Source organism: Vicia villosa, linkage group LG4, assembly GCF_029867415.1.
Source record: "Vicia villosa cultivar HV-30 ecotype Madison, WI linkage group LG4, Vvil1.0, whole genome shotgun sequence".
In the NCBI taxonomy this organism is placed as follows: domain Eukaryota; kingdom Viridiplantae; phylum Streptophyta; class Magnoliopsida; order Fabales; family Fabaceae; genus Vicia; species Vicia villosa.
In genome coordinates, this window is record NC_081183.1 from 57,167,537 (window position 1) to 57,183,705 (window position 16,169).

At 36.2% G+C, this 16,169-nt stretch overlaps 1 protein-coding gene across 1 annotated transcript; it reads left to right on the plus strand.

The window, feature by feature from the left end:
• Window positions 1-6,394: 6,394 nt before the first annotated feature.
• Window positions 6,395-7,589, plus strand: LOC131599178 (SPX domain-containing protein 2-like). The gene is made up of 3 exons (XM_058871620.1): window positions 6,395-6,720; window positions 6,803-6,929; window positions 7,027-7,589. The coding sequence occupies exons 1-3, from the start codon at window positions 6,457-6,459 to the stop codon at window positions 7,419-7,421; spliced, it is 786 nt and encodes a 261-aa protein (XP_058727603.1). The 5' UTR covers window positions 6,395-6,456; the 3' UTR covers window positions 7,422-7,589.
• Window positions 7,590-16,169: the final 8,580 nt, after the last annotated feature.

A 16,169-nucleotide genomic window follows, 5' to 3' on the forward strand; every position in this document is an offset into this window, starting at 1 on the left:
GTGAAGAACACAACAACACCATCAATGGCGCCAAATTCAAACTTTCTCAAATCTTCATCAATTTTAACAAACTAAGATTCTAAATTGATTAGCAAAACAACACGAATTCAACCATGTCATCAAAAATCATTTATTCATGCTCTAACACGTGAATTTCTGGATTAAAGTGAAGAACCCTAAAATTAAAATTTTAAATTAAATGTTGTAAACACATGATCAAGCCCTAGAACCTTAGGGCTTTCACTCCATACATTATTCTGAACACAATGGTAGCAAGAACTGATTAAAACAATGCTCAAACAGATATGCATAAATTCAAAAAATATACCTCTGAAAATGGACTCGGGGGGAGCAATTTAGTAGACCTGGGAATGTTCCAATGATCTGGATACCTTTTACTATCCTCAGGGAAGCTTTTAGGATGCTCAAAAGTCCTTGATCACACCTGCAAATACAAACTCGAATACCACTTAAAACTGAAAAAAGTTATGGTGAGTTAGCTATAGAGATGATGTGTCAGTTGCAAAACAGAGGTTTGGTTAGCTTCTATGTGATGTTTAGAAGCTAACAAACCTAAATGGCCTCAAAACGCACGACCAAATTAAGTTTTGGCAAGTTTGAGTTCAAAGGTCCTTTAATGGAGTTTTGAAATGGTGATTTCTGGTTCAAGGCCTTTGGTAGGTGTTTGGGTGTTATGGATAGTTTCTATATGTGATATAGAAGCTACTTGAAAGGTTATTTGAGTTTGAAAGTGTTTGGTTTGAGTTTGGTCAAGTTATATGCTTAAAAGCTTTGAAAATGGATCAAAAATGGTGATTTTTGGTTATGGACCCTTAGAGAGTTTAAGGAAGGTATGGACAGCTTTTAAATGGTATTTAGAAGTTGTTCAAACTCTTGTTTGACACCCAGAACTTGTGGAGCTCAAAATCACTATGAAAATGCAAGAGGTAAGAAAAGAGAATCTCAAGTGGGTAGTGACTTGGAGAATTCTAGTGTAAGTGATCCAAGAGGCGAGGTCCTCTATTTATAGGCATGAAGTAGGGTTTGTGGATGGCAAAAGTTCAGAGTTTTAAGTTCACATGTGACTTGTGTACCATCTTGCTTGTTTGTGAATAAAAGAGAAAGTTATGGTTTCAATGGTGAGGTACAAAGCTTTATTCATGCTTGTAAGGTTTGGATTTGATCTTAGAGGCTTGCTTGTGGGTTTTAACTTGCTTTTGAGGGAGAAGAGACATTGTAGTGGCTCAAGGAGTGGACTTTATGCATAAAGCTAACTTTACTAGAATGGAAGTGTTAACTTTGTGCCATTAATGGAATGATCAATTGGATAATGGCTTAAACACTTGGATTATAGCTCAAAAGCAAGTGTAATCTTCTGATTATGGTGCTTTGAACAAGTTATATGGGCTGCAAGAAAGGAATCTTTCAAAATTGAACAAGTTTGGTTCATAACTTCTTCATGTTTCTTCTTCATTTTCAAATGTTCATGGTGGCATATTGACAAAATCATATCTCCTTGCTCAAGCCATGAAATTTCATGCTACTTAGCTCTTTGGAAAGCCCTTGCTATATACTTCAAATAAGTAGTTGAAAGTTTCCTCAAACTCCTTTTGGATCATTGAGAAAAATGGCCATAAAGTTAAGAAAAAATCCAAGTAAAACACTTGAAATTTCTCCAAGTCTTTTTAAAGTTATCTTCTTAATTCCATATCTCTCAAAATAATCACTTTTTTAAAAAAGTTCCATTGTGATAAGTTGTTTGTTTTGCTAAGATCTACAACTTTCATGTTGGGAGTTTTTTGAGTTGCGTAGGTGAAATTTTGAGATCCACGAACTAGGTTAAAATACACTTAAAACCCTAGTTTGACTTTTTGTTGACTTTTTGATTCTTGATGAATTCTTTGAATTTTATTTGGTCAAATCTCTTCAATATCCATATGATGATGATTTGGATCCTTAAAAGTCCATGGTTGACTATTTTTCTCAAAAGTCAAAGGTTGACTTGCAAAGTTGACTTTTTCCATATGAATGAATGTCTTGTGATTTCCAAATGAATCAAGCTCTCCTCTTCAAATAAATGATGTGAATGGAATATAATGTTGATTTGGATGCCCTTGAATCATATTTTGAGTCTTGGAACCATCTCCTGATTAAAAGTCAACCTTTAGTGAAATTAGGTCAAAACCCTAATTGGAGCTTCTGATGATCTTGAAGGTGGTTGATATTGCATTGAACCATATTTGGGCCTTGGTATTGATTAGAGAACCCTTTGAATCATAGAGGAATGTTGAATTTCTTTGTGGGCCTCAAAACCCTAATTTGCTTAACTTCTCCTTGATCAGGCTCCTGTCTTAGGACACAAGCAACAAACAACGGTTTTTTTTTGTATTTTTGGTTAGCAAATGATATATGCATGATGATTATGATGACAATGATGATTCTTATACTTAGGGTATGGTGGGATCTCACTGGTCAAAAATTGGGGTGCAACACAGGTGTTAACATGCTATGAGAGTACGGAATACCTGTGCGCAATAGACACAACTAGGTATAAATACCTAATTCCTTCCACAAATCTCCTTTTGTGGGTTCCAAGCGCGCCATCCAAGCACTAAATTTGGGACAATCCATAGGTGGAGCCGTCTAGAAGTTTCTGTCAAAATAACCTAGGGAGATAGGGTCCACAGAAGATATCAACAAATTGGTTTCTTGACTAGTCGGGAAAAAGGCACCGACATCGGTGGTGTAAATCTCAGAGGGTGCATCAGCAGGTAAAGGACCTAAGAAAGATAAGGGTTTTCCCTCAAGTTGGAAAGGGATTAATACCTGAGATTGCCAGATTTCGCTTTCTCGTCTGAAAAGGGTGGCTCTGGGACGTAGGGTTTGCCGTCAACATGGAGGATTTCATAAGCTTTGGCCGGAGCAGTTTGTGGTTGAGTACTTGCCATTGATGAGTGAAGAAGTTTGTTTCTGAGTTTGAGAAAAGTAAATGTATTGGAAGAAGATGAGAGTAGTAGGAAACGAAAGAAGAACAAATGTTCTTGAAACTAGGCTATTTATAGCCAGTACGTTGTGGGGAAAAGAAGTGGGAAAGTTTGTTCTTCCTAAAGGCCAGATCGTGTCAAAACAAGGGACACGTGTGGCTAGATGGCAGCAGCAGCATGAGGGTCCAACGCTGCCATAAAAATGCCATCATGACGCATTTAATGGACCCACGTCTCGAGGAAGAAAAGCGTGATACAGGGTCATGATTGCATGACGTCACGGAAAAGATGGAACAATAGCTCTACTTTATGAGGTACTGGGAACGTCTGGGTCGAAATAGAGGTTTTCATAGATGCCATTATCTCATAAATTGACAAACTGAAATTCGAAAATGGCATCTCTGGGGGGCATTTTGTTACCCTAAAAATTCTTAAGGTATAAAAGGGCACCTGTTCCCAGCTGATAGTCTTAAGAATTAAGGATAGGTTCCTACAAGTAAGGATGTGTGTGGCAGAAAATGCATAGAAGAGTCAAAGTAAATGTGTTGAAGGGAGATACAAGTCGAATCAACCACAAGTCTTGTCGACCACAAAGGTTTCCCATACTTAGGAAAATTATCATATTTCGTCCTTGATAGATGTAAGCGTCGAAGCCAGGAACGGTTAGCTCGCAAACAGTCAAAGGCGGGAAGTTTCAAATTTTAAATAACAGAGGCAGTTATTTCACAAGATCGTGCGTTGTAAGCGCCAAATGCACAGAAAGATCTCACGAGACAGTTGCTTTAAGCTTTGATTCCAGCTGTAGATTACTATATGCACTTATCTTTATAAAATACTATAAATAAGTCATTCTGATGTAAAATAGGTGTGTTCGTTGGTACATTTCAAACTGCTTGCTGAAACTCTGCCCAATTTCCGACTTCAGGAAAAAAGAGTTGCTAAGTGTCTTGATGTACGTGAATCACCACTTTTATTTCAATGCAAAATATTTATGTTTTAATTGTGTATTTTGAAGTTTTTACTTGCATTTTACTCATTGATCAGCATTCGTTCTATATTTTCATGTTCACAAAAGAGTCAGTTACTCCTTATTTTGTATAGAACAAAAGTTGGATTCAATACCTCCTGTCGATCACGAGTCCCCATAGTAGGTCAAGGTCATAATATCCAGATTTGTCAAGTTATTACATTTAGGTTTGTTCCCGTTGGTCACGAGTTACCTGTCGGTCGAACCTAGTACATCGTGTGGAAAGTCATTGCATTTGTTCCTTTAGTCTTAGAAAACCGTTTCTTAGGCTAACATCATTGACAGAACCAGTACAGTTTCAAAACCTTAGCACTTGTCTCAAGATCAACTGGTCGATCTTACAAGTAACCCTTAGTTTAAGGCTTTAGGAAGACCAACGGTTGTTTACCAATTTCCACAGTAAACACGTTCACGTAACAACTTTTTTCACCATTTTCACAATTTAAATCCACTAACTAATTCACACTTTTTTCCCTCACTCACACTTTTCATTCACACTCATTCTCACATCACACTCACTATAAGAGAAAGGTTTGGTATTAAGAAAAAATGGGAGAAAAAACTTATCAGAACACATCATCTTCACCACTATTCCATCTTCATCACCTCCAATCATCATCTCCTTCAATCTTCATTCATCTCTTTCAAGTTTCACCACCATTCCCCCCTTGAATCTTCATCATCATCTTAATTTTTTCAACTTAAACAACACAACCAACATCATTCCATACTTCATATCACCATCAACCTTCATTATCATTCTCTTTGAAATTTCCATAACCAAGTACATACTTCTGCCTCCATTAACCTCAACACCATTAAACAAACATCAAAATTTCTCCATCTTCCTCAACTTCATTCTTCCTCCATACTCAACCTTCATCTCTTTCACCATCAATTTTCATCAACTTTAACCCAACCTTCAAAAACATAAACCAAGCCAAGCCATCTTGATTTCTTCTTCCTCAACACAACTCTTCAACATCACCACCTCCATAAGATAATACTCTCCATCTTCTTCAACCAAACCAAATCCTCAACCATCGTAATCTCCACTCCCTCATTTCACCAACAACACCAAAATCATACAACAACATAACAATAACATCAACAAAAAACAGAACCAACTATTAACATATCAATTTGCAAAACAATAATAAGAAATATGGAAATAAGGGATAAAGATGAAGTCAAATTGTAAATTAAAAATTGACGTGAATCCTCCGGCAAAGCGTTGCTCCGACCACCTTCTTTGTTCTCCTTCTCTGGCAAGAATATAACACTTTGACCGACGCCGTGAGATCGTAGCTCTGTCGTTCGGCTACCAACACAGCCACCCTCATTCCGATCGCACTCCACCAACCGTGCCATCACTTCCATTGTGAGGCGATGATTTTTGTTTCCATAACTTTTGTTTTGTCCTTCATCGAATCTTGTTTTAAGTTGTGATGTTGTTTTGTATTTTGAGAAGATGAATTTGAAAGAGGGATGAGGGCGTTGGTCGATTTTGTTTGCAACATTTTGCATTTTTTGAGAAGAAGAAAGGAAATGTGATTATGAGAAGCCAAATTCGCTTTCTCCTTTTCTTTTAATGTTTATTTGTGAGAGTAATCAGATTGGATATTTTGAATGGTGTTAGAGAGCGGATTTGATAAGTGATGGTGGTTTGTGAGGTTGATCGTGCATTTTCAAATATAGTCATTACAATGAAGATTATAGAGCAAAATAAAATGAAATCAGTATTATATGAAAAAAAATAAAGTAAGTTGAGGAGCGTGAGAGTTTTTTTTACAATTCACAATGTGACCTTTTACTACTCAATGCATTGAGGAGATTGAAAGGTTCATTGAGCCAAGACAAAAATCAATTTACATTTGAATATTTGAATTTGATTTAGACATTTTAAAAAATAAAAAATAATAAAAAAGTTTTTAGAGTGACACATCATACGCATTAAATATCAAATACATATAATTGAAGTAAGGGTGTAATTAAACACTTTTAATCTTAGAATCAGAAAAGTTATAACGTGAAATCAAAAGGATATTCATGATTTTTCCATATACTTTACATTTTATATATTTATATTTATAATATATTAGTGTTTATTGTTGCCGGAAAAGATTTAATTTATAAAAATAAACATTTAAAATAAATGAAATTGTGTATATAAAAAAGAAGCAAAATGGTTGTAATAAGGGACGAGGAAGTAATAATCTTGGAATATACCTTTGAACAGGCTGGTTGAATTGTATTGAATGGGAATAAATTCTCTTATCTAACCAGCTCGGAGAGGATAAAAACAAAATATACTCTTCTAATTAACGAATATTCCCACAATATTCCCACCGAATATTCTATCCCTTACCGTTATTATATCTTCAATTAACAACCCCAATCAAATTCAATTCAATTCAATTCAATTCAATTCAATCCATCTAAACCATGAAATTCGGAAAGAGTCTCAACAACCAGATCGAGAAAACCGTTCCTCAATGGCGTGACAAGTTTCTCTCTTACAAGCTACTCAAGAAGAAATTGAAGCTCGTTCCAATAATAGCCGATGAACGCCCTACCAAAAGAGCTAGGATCGACGATAGGGAAATGTCAAATGAAGAAACTGATTTCAGAAATTCCCTTGAAAATGAACTCCACAAATTCAATAGTTTCTTTGTTGAGAAAGAGGAAGAGTGCATTATAAGATTCAAGGTACCAATATTCATATTTGAATTATTGATTTTCATTTTGAGTTTAGGGTTTAGGGTTTTGACATGGTTGAATATATTTGCAGGAGTTACAAGATTGTGTGGCGAAAGGAAAGGGTTCGAATGAACAAATGATGCAGATTCACAAGGATATTGTAGATTTTCATGGAGAAATGGTTTTACTTGAAAATTACAGTGCCCTTAATTACACAGGTAATTTCTTTTTTCTCTTCAACAGCTTCAACTATGTATACAAATTTCTCTTATCAGTTATCAGTGATTAATAATGACTACAATTTTCTGTGTACAGGACTAGTGAAAATACTAAAGAAGTATGACAAGAGAACGGGAGCTCTGATTCGGTTGCCATTCATTCAGAAGGTATTGCAAGAACCATTCTTTACCACTGATCTGCTCTACAAGCTTATAAAAGAGTGTGAAACAATGTTGGATGGCCTTTTCCCCTTCAGCGAATCAGCGGAACGGGGTGATGTTTGTTCTAATTCGACGAGTTTGACGAACTTGGATCATTTTATGCCAGAGGAGATAGCTGAAATGCAGAGCCTCTATTTGAAGAGTACAATATCTGCTTTGAATGTTCTGCAGGAAATTAGAAGTGGTAGCTCCACTGTTAGCATGTTTTCTTTGCCACCGTTGGAACAAACTTTGAACAACATTTCTGTTTTGGAACAAACAGCCAAGTAATCTCAAGTAGGAGATGAGATTTAAGGCTAGCCTAGTGTGATGAGTGATTTTTTTTAATAATTTTTTTCTGTCTAAAATCTAACACCTTCTGTGTCATAGCATACCTCAGATAGTTACCAATTAGATTTATGATGCTGAATTACTGAATATATTGAAATCATAGAATTATGTTTAGTTTCCACTATGTTAACCATCTCTTTAAATAAAGGACACTAATACATTGAGTATTATATATGATCATAGGTTGTTCTTTCAATGTTTTGAAAATATCAAATTTACATAAACATAGTCATTTAAAACACTCATTTCAAAATCTAACTTGCAAATAAAGCCTACTGAAAATATCATTGCCTGACAGAATTATTGGCTAGATTACCTTGTATGTGAAAAATATTCGAAGAAAACTTTATGAAATAACTAAACACCAAACAACATTTATGTATATCAATATACATATGCAGTAAAGTCCATAGAATTCATTTCGCCAATCTTTGCAAAATTAAATTTGCAAACAAAGTCGATTGGGAAACTAAAAATATGCCTGTTTGTTAATAATAGGAGTTCTACTAAGCCTAAATGTACAAACTTATTGTACATATGCAGACAAACTGGACTTATGTACAAACTTTGAGGCTATATTATGTATTTTTTGAAGTGATTGAATTCCTTATCCCCCACGGCAAACTTTCTCTCCATTTATCATCTCTCCATCCACCTTTCTCATTTCTACTTATGGTTGAACATTCTTCCCCAAAATTATGCATTTTGAGGGTTGTTCAATACACCCTTTATATCTCTCAAAAACTAATCCAAATAAGTCTATTAGCCATAATATAATATTTTGAGGGTCGTTCAATACACTCTTTATATTTCTCAAAAACTAATCCAAATAAGTCCATTCACCATAATATTTTGCAGCAAATTCTTCTGGACAGCGGTATATGGTGCGTTCGAGAATTAACTTTCAGCCATCATAATTTCCTATGGAAATCCTTGCGAATTTTTCTGCGGATTTTACTCGAAAATGTACAAATTCTCAAAATTTACTCTTTCATGCATGTATATCTCCTATTTTTTCTGCATGTAATAGCATCCAGATTTTAACTTCTGAACAAATTTCTTTAGTCATTTTTTGATTAAAATCATTTGAAGTCATACAAGGTGCATCTGAAAAATTAACTTTTGGACAAATGAACAACTTTGTGCATTTTTGAAAATTTAATCCAAACCCCTAAACTTATACATTTGTCCTAACAATTTTTTTTAAAGTTCATCTAATCTTTTTACCAAATTACTGTTTATCTTTCAATTTTTCACTCGTCATGAAACCGTTTAAATTTGAAGTCGTACACTCATACAATTTTCCAATATATTACATGATGAAAATAGTGATGTAAATAATAACTCTAATTAATCTTTGTAACTGAATTAGTTTTCGCTAACTTCGGAGCTAAGTTAGGCGTTAGTTAGTTCCCTAGTTTACTATATATATTAATTACACTTGTATATTGTAATTAGGGTTTTATAATGAATATACTTTCTTTAATGAATTTCTCTCATCTGATATTCCAAAGTTAACATGGTATCAGTTTAAAACCTATTTTTTCCGCGATTCATCTTCTTTTTTTCGTTATTCAATTTCCTTTCTTGCTGAATCACCTCAACAATGGTGATTTCTTACTCTGATTTTGCTACCAATCCCTCCAATCCATATTATATGCATCCGAATGAGAATCCATCTCTTATTCTCGTTCAACCTGTGCCTGATAACAAGAATTATCAAATCTGGTGCAGATCGATGAAGGTGGCTCTTATCTCCAAGAACAAAGTAAAATTTGTTGATGGCACTCTTGTTCCTCCTCCTATCTCTGATCCTCTCTATGACCCTAGCTTCGATGTAACAACCTCGTCCCCTCATGGCTTCAACGTTCCATCTCTGACGATATTGTGAAATCTCTCCTCTGGTGTGATCGTGCTTCTCTTGTATGGAAAAGTTTAGAGAATCAGTTCTCTCATGGTGATATTTTTCGCATTGCTGATATTCAAGAGGAAGTAGCTCGTCTTCAACAAGGAACTCTTGATATCTCTTCATATTTCACCAATTTAATGACACTTTAGGAAGAAATCGAAACTTTTCGCCCAATTCGTGATTGTACTTGTGCTATTATGTGTTCTTGTGGTGCTGCTGCAGATCTACGCAAATTCAAGGAGCAAGACAAGGTAATCAAGTTCTTGAAAGGTCTTGGTGATCAATACTCCCACGTTCGTTCGCAGATTATGCTGATGTCTCCACTTCCAACCCTAGACAATGCGTTCAATCTGATTCTTCAACAAGAACGCATGTTCAATCTTCATTCAACCACTAATTCTTCATTTGAGAATCAATCGTCTGTGAATTACTCCTCTCAACCTCCTTCTCGTTCTTCTCACAACTCCGGTCGTGGTCGTGGCCGTGGATATTCCAACCACACTATTGAGACTTGTTTCATCAAGCACGGGTATCCACCTAGTTTTCAACACCGTAAGTAACATTCCTCATCACCTGCTGGAAACTCTGTGGTGAACTCTGTCCAAGATGCTGGTTCTGCTCCAATTTCCTCATCATCATCTGCTTCCACATCAACAAATGGATCAAGTGCTTCTCTATCCATGATTCAAGAGCAATATACTCAGATTTTACATCTTCTCCAACAATCCAACTTGCAGTCTCATTCACCCTCTTCAGTTAACTCTCTTTTTGCTACAAATTTTGTCTCTCATACCTCTCCCTCTCCTTCATCTGGTAACAATCTCTCCAAATCCCAAGGTGATAATAATAGTCAATGGTGGATTATTGACACTAGTGCCACTGATCACATCACTCATATCTTTGACAGTTATTTTTCCACATATCACATTGCACCCAAATCTATGACCATGTCTAATGGTGACACTGTTACTACCACAATAGCTGGTTCAGTTTTGTTATATGACTCCCTTGTTCTTCATAATGTTTATTATTTTCCTTCATTTCATGTCAACATTATCTTTATTACTACTCTATTTGATTCCACCTTATATGATGTCAAACTCTTCCCTAATTGTTGTAAAATTGTGCAACTACACCATCCCAAGATGACTAGATTTACAGCTAGAAGGATTGGCAAATTGTATGTGCTTGACACTACTTCATCTCTGGATCTCTCTCCCACACCTGATTCTGTCAACAACTCCATCTCTACTCATTCACATTCTTCCAAACCTGATCCTGCCACCGTTTGGCATTTTAGACTAGGACATTTAAGTTCTCATATACACAAATTTATTTCATCTCATTTTCCTTTTGTCACTTTCAATGACAATCATAAACCTTGTCATACTTGTCATTTGGCTAAACAAAGAAATTTACCTTTTGCTCATAGTAATACTAAATCTGTTGCCATTTTTGATTTAATTCATGCTGATATATGGGGACCTCTTTCCACCCCTTCCATATGTGGTCATAAGTATTTTCTAACACTTGTAGATGATTACAGCGGGTTTACTTGGACAATTTTCATGCAAAATAAAAGTGAAACCCGAACTCACTTAATTAATTTCATTTCTTTCATAAAAACTCAATTCAATAAGTGTCATACCCCAAATTTGTCCTACCCTTTAATTTCTAACTGGCTTAGGCTTTGCATTCATGTACATACCTCCATCAGGCCATCTAAATACACAGGCATTCATCAGTAAATTTAGCATGGGTTCAAAGATTAGAGTTGCATAATGGTTTGAGAGTTCTACATCTAATACAGTCTAATTCTTCTGATACATCTGCTTCTTTCTGTGAATAATAAAGTGTGGAAATAGTGTGTAAAGTGTGGCTATCAGGGACCCATTCCTCATGCAAAACAACAAAGTGCTTGGCACGTAATCAGAGTATTCCCATGTATTCTTTGACATATGATTTATTTCCCTATTTGGATCTTTGTCATCGTTGGGTTTGTTATTTGAGTGCCAAAGAGAAATTGATTCGGTTGGTTAGAATTCAAGAAGCTGCACAGAAGTCAACATATAAAAGGTGTCCAAAGTCTTTTGTTTCGACAATTATCTTGGTGCATTCACACCATGATCCTGAGATTCTATGAAAGACATCTACCAAAAAATATGAGGACTTCAAATTCAAGTTAGAGGGAGAATTCTCTTTAAAGGTCCAAAGTGTTCCATTCAAACAATTTCCTTTCAAGAATTCCACAATTTATCAAAATACAAGTTCCATCCAATATCAATAGCCATTACATTACACATGAAAATCACAACAACAAAAAGTTTATGGTTGACTTTTAGTCACAGTTGACTTTTTAGTCAACAGTTGACTTTTGTCAACTATTGACCATTGACCAGAATCTCCTGGACCTATATCTCTTCCATTGAGCATCTTCATGATCCAATCTCAGCTTGCTTCAAGTTTCTTCATGGCTAAGCAATATAAGTTTTTTCTTGAGTATTCGTCCAAAGAATCTCAGCCATATATCAAAGGACCTGCACACATTCACATGAGATACCTACATTAAAACAGGAAGACAATAATGCATCATTACTAGTTCAAAATTCAGCCAAACAAAATCAACAAAGCCATCCGGTTTCGCATTCAAAGTCACATTAACATGCATCCATTTTCAACTATTCCAAATATAAACCATTTACAAAAGCCAAAACAGAATTAGCATCTTTGCAGCCCCTGCAACATACAAACAGTCACCTTACCATACCATTTCTATCAACATGAGGTCGGTTCAGTGCGAGTTGAATGAAAGTCATCTCCAATACCTACAGGGCGAGCACAAGGTCAACATCCAAATTTGGTTCATTTAAAACCTCAGCATAAAATCAGAAGCAAATTATACCTACTGTTAAGTGCCATTGTTACGCCATACCAAAATGTTGTGGAACTCACAGGAAAAAGGCATACGGGACGGTTCTAGAATTCCTGCCACTCGTCTTTCATGTTATAAATCTTCTGAGGCTTCGCTTCCTAACCTGAAAACGAATGCCTTGATCCTGTTATGCGGAAACCTCGGAGTGTTCTTCTTGGCAGCCAAATAAAGTCAAAGAACCATGTAACAGCAGCTCCCAAATGCACACAGTCAGCAGCAATTCCTAAAAGAAAACCAAAATACAACCCGCAAACATACAAGAGTTCAAAAGCACAGTCCATTCAAACATCAGAATAAAAACCAGTCACATAAGCCAAATTCACATTCTTCATTTCACTCTACAACCGATTCCTAACAGCATTTACCAATCAGCTAACTGTCATAACCACCCTCTAACCAACTTTGTAACAGAACTTCCAACCTCTAACAACCTGGTATAATCTCTAACCACCTAAACTAACTTTCCTAAACAGCCTAACAGAATCCTGAACCAATTCATAACAACTTATAACCGTCAAAACAGAATATAACCAACAGCTCATAACAGAAGCAGGAGAAGATTTGGATTATCAGAAAAGAAAAAGAAACAGAATGAAACTAACCTCTACATAGCTCTCACTCTCCCTCAATCTTCAATCTTCTTTTCTCCATCTTCATCTCAACCTTTACCATCTTCACTTCACTCTCATTCTCCATCTTCACACACTCTTCAATTCTCTCTCTTTCTCGATTCACACTCTCTACCAATTCTTCAATCTTCCCTCTCCCTGAACTTTCATCTTCCATCATCGACCTGCATTCATCATTCTTCACACTCTTGGATCTTCATCACTCATTCCACAGAGAACTTATTCACAAAGGATAGCAGAAACTTAGCAACAGAAAAAGATAACATAAATCTGTCACAGAAGAGATTTCACCTTCAAACGATTCCTCAATCTTCATCTTGCTCGATCGATTCATCTACGTCGTTCATCACGGCTTCAATCACCTTCACTCATCTTCAACAACGCTCTTCAAGCAACATCATCATCACCATCGGATCCGCGATTGATTCATCACCACACCTTCACCTTCAGTTCTCTGCAGTCTCAATGCATCGTCATCAACAAAACAACAACAACACACCTCATCATCATCGCGCATCGTGAACATAGAGAAGAAAAGCACCTACGAAGAGAAGCAATCGACCTGAAGTCTGATCGGAGATTGAGAGATTGGCGAGATGGAGATGCGAGAGAGGAGAGGACCTATCGAAACTCCTAATCGGAGATTGAGAATGAGGTAGAGTGGCCGGACGATGTTGCGTGTCTGATCGGAGAAGAAAGATTCTCCACCGTGCCTTCACCGTCGCCGCGAGCTCGTTGGAGAAAGGAAGGAGAGCGTGAAGAAGTTGAATCGTCTCAATTGGTAACCCTAACTTCCATTTGCTATCTTTTATTAATTATGGAGATTAATTGCAATTAGCTTATTCTAATTGAGATTAGTTGGAATTAATGGGAATATTAGAATCTAGTTGATAATCTGATAGAAAAAAAATCTGAACAATGCAAACTCTTAGGCCTAATACGAATTCATGTTCACACCCCCACCATGGCCCAGCACCGCGTTTTTGGAATCATAAAAATCTGAAACAAAAATCTGTATACCATTGAATCTGGGCCTAACGTCAGTTACTTCCCCCACCCCCCAGGAATCAGGCCCATGCACTGACAACTAGTTTATAGTTCAGTTCATCTTTACTTTCTCACCCCCCAGACTTAGGCAGATTTGCACATTGCTTAGAAATTGTTTCCTTTCCAACTTTTGCTTACTAAATCATTTTTCCACGCAATAAAAAATAAACAAAAATATGGTTTAGATAGTTTTATGTGTATACATAATTGTGGAATTTTTTATAGATTTTTAAAAATTAGTTCGTTATTTTTAATAAATCATTTACTTTGGTATGTTCATGTTTCTCTTGATTTCGATAGATTTTGCAAAGTAATTTCGTTTAACACCTTAGGAACAGAATTTAACCACCAATTTTTGTATGATTGCTGTAGACTAACCCATGATGTTGTGTGTAAAAGATGAACCCCTAATTCTTTGTTTTGATTGGTATTTGGTTAGTGTTGTTTGACTCGATTAACATGCGTTTCTAATAGACAATTGTGACGTTTGTGCTCTCAAATTGAAATGCATTCATGCAATAATGTTGGTTCCTTTTTGTACATATAATTAGGGATGTTTAGAGGTCCTAAAACCTGGAATTGAAAATTTTAAATCATGTTTTCCCATTTTACTCGATTTTTCTTTCGCACATGTAAATAACTTGTTTTTGGTTGACGATTGCACCGTAACTTGTACAAATGACCCGTAATTTTGTGTGAAACTTCTTGGCATGATTTTGTGGTTGTTTAGGCATCTAGTAGAGGCTATTTTCTACTGACTTGTACCATTTGATTGCACGTTTCTAACTTCATTCACAATTTGAAACCGTTTAGCTAGTATTAACCTAGTGTTGTCTAGTTTTGGTTAGAGTTTTGTCTTGCTTCATGCTAATTGACTAATATAGATTAACATGAGATATTAGGACTAAATGAATGAGTTTGCTACTGACTTGAGGCCTAGCTCATTGTGTTCACTTGCTTTGGTTTTGATTAATCGATGTTTGCCCGCTAATTGGTAAGTAACGACGCACGCGATACTTTGGTAACTTCTTGTGGATATTTTTGTATGATACCGTGGTGCTTTTGTATTTGATTTGGGACATTCAATCCCTTGTTTTGCTACTGACTTGAGGCTTCCCTCTCTTGTTTCCATGCTTAGCCTCTCATTTCTTGCTTTGATGTTGCTTATTCCTTACTATTGCTTGCCATGTTCCCTTAGACTCTTCCTTCTTTGTTAAGAGGAATTGAGATAGGATAGTTATCCTTGACCTTAGGGCCATTTATAGATTAGAATAACTTAGATTAGAATTTAGGATTAGTTCCCTTTTGCATTCTTTTTTCTTTTTCAACTCTTTAAAACATTAATAAAAGGAAGATGCGAATCACAATAAGAAAGTGATAGAGAAATGAGTGGGATTCATTCCCTAATCTGTTTCTCAATCACTTAGTGGCATAGAAACGAGTGGGATTCATTCCCTAATCTGTTTCTCGGTCACTACTTAATGGGAGAGAAACGAGTGGGATTCATTCCCTAATCTGTTTCTCAAACATTAATTAATGGGAGAGAAATGAGTGATATTCATTCTCTAATCTGTTTCTCAAACATTACATAATGGGATGGAAGTGAGTGGGATTCATTCCCTAATCTGCTTCTCGATCATTATACATTTTATGTGATTCGAATCGTGAAGTAAATTCCCTTAAAAAACACACAAACAAAAACACTTTAAAACACCTAACAATGGTTCAGACTAAAGCAAAGTAGAGAAAGTGGTGAGTGGCCCGGTATTGGGAACTGTTCATCACTCATCTACCCTAAAAGACACAAACCAATCATTTCTTTTTCTTTTGCCTCGTTGGCACCTAAGGGCAATGTCATTTCCGTTCGTACGCATCGTAGGTCTTCCCTTATGCAAGAACGTGAACGTTGACTCCGCCCAATTAAAAAACACAAAAACAAACAGAAAATCTTTAGCCGAGCTACGGTAACTCTGATTCCTGAAAAGGATACGTAGGCAGCGGGGTAGGGCCCGTGCGAGTACAATTCTTTATTTTCCCTACATTTTGCATTCATTCGCATATATAGACATAGACATAGTACACACCCTTTAGATAGAAACAAACATAGGTGGATACCATCGAGTACGATGGGCGTGAGGGGTGCTAGCACCTTCCCCTCGCGTAACCGACTC

Coding starts and splice junctions, on each gene's coding strand:
- LOC131599178 (XM_058871620.1), top strand. CDS start 6,457: ATGAAATTCGGAAAGAGTCTCAACAACCAGATCGAGAAAACCGTTCCT. Junction 6,721..6,802: donor AGTGCATTATAAGATTCAAG/GTACCAATATTC, acceptor ATATATTTGCAG/GAGTTACAAGATTGTGTGGC. Junction 6,930..7,026: donor CAGTGCCCTTAATTACACAG/GTAATTTCTTTT, acceptor TTCTGTGTACAG/GACTAGTGAAAATACTAAAG.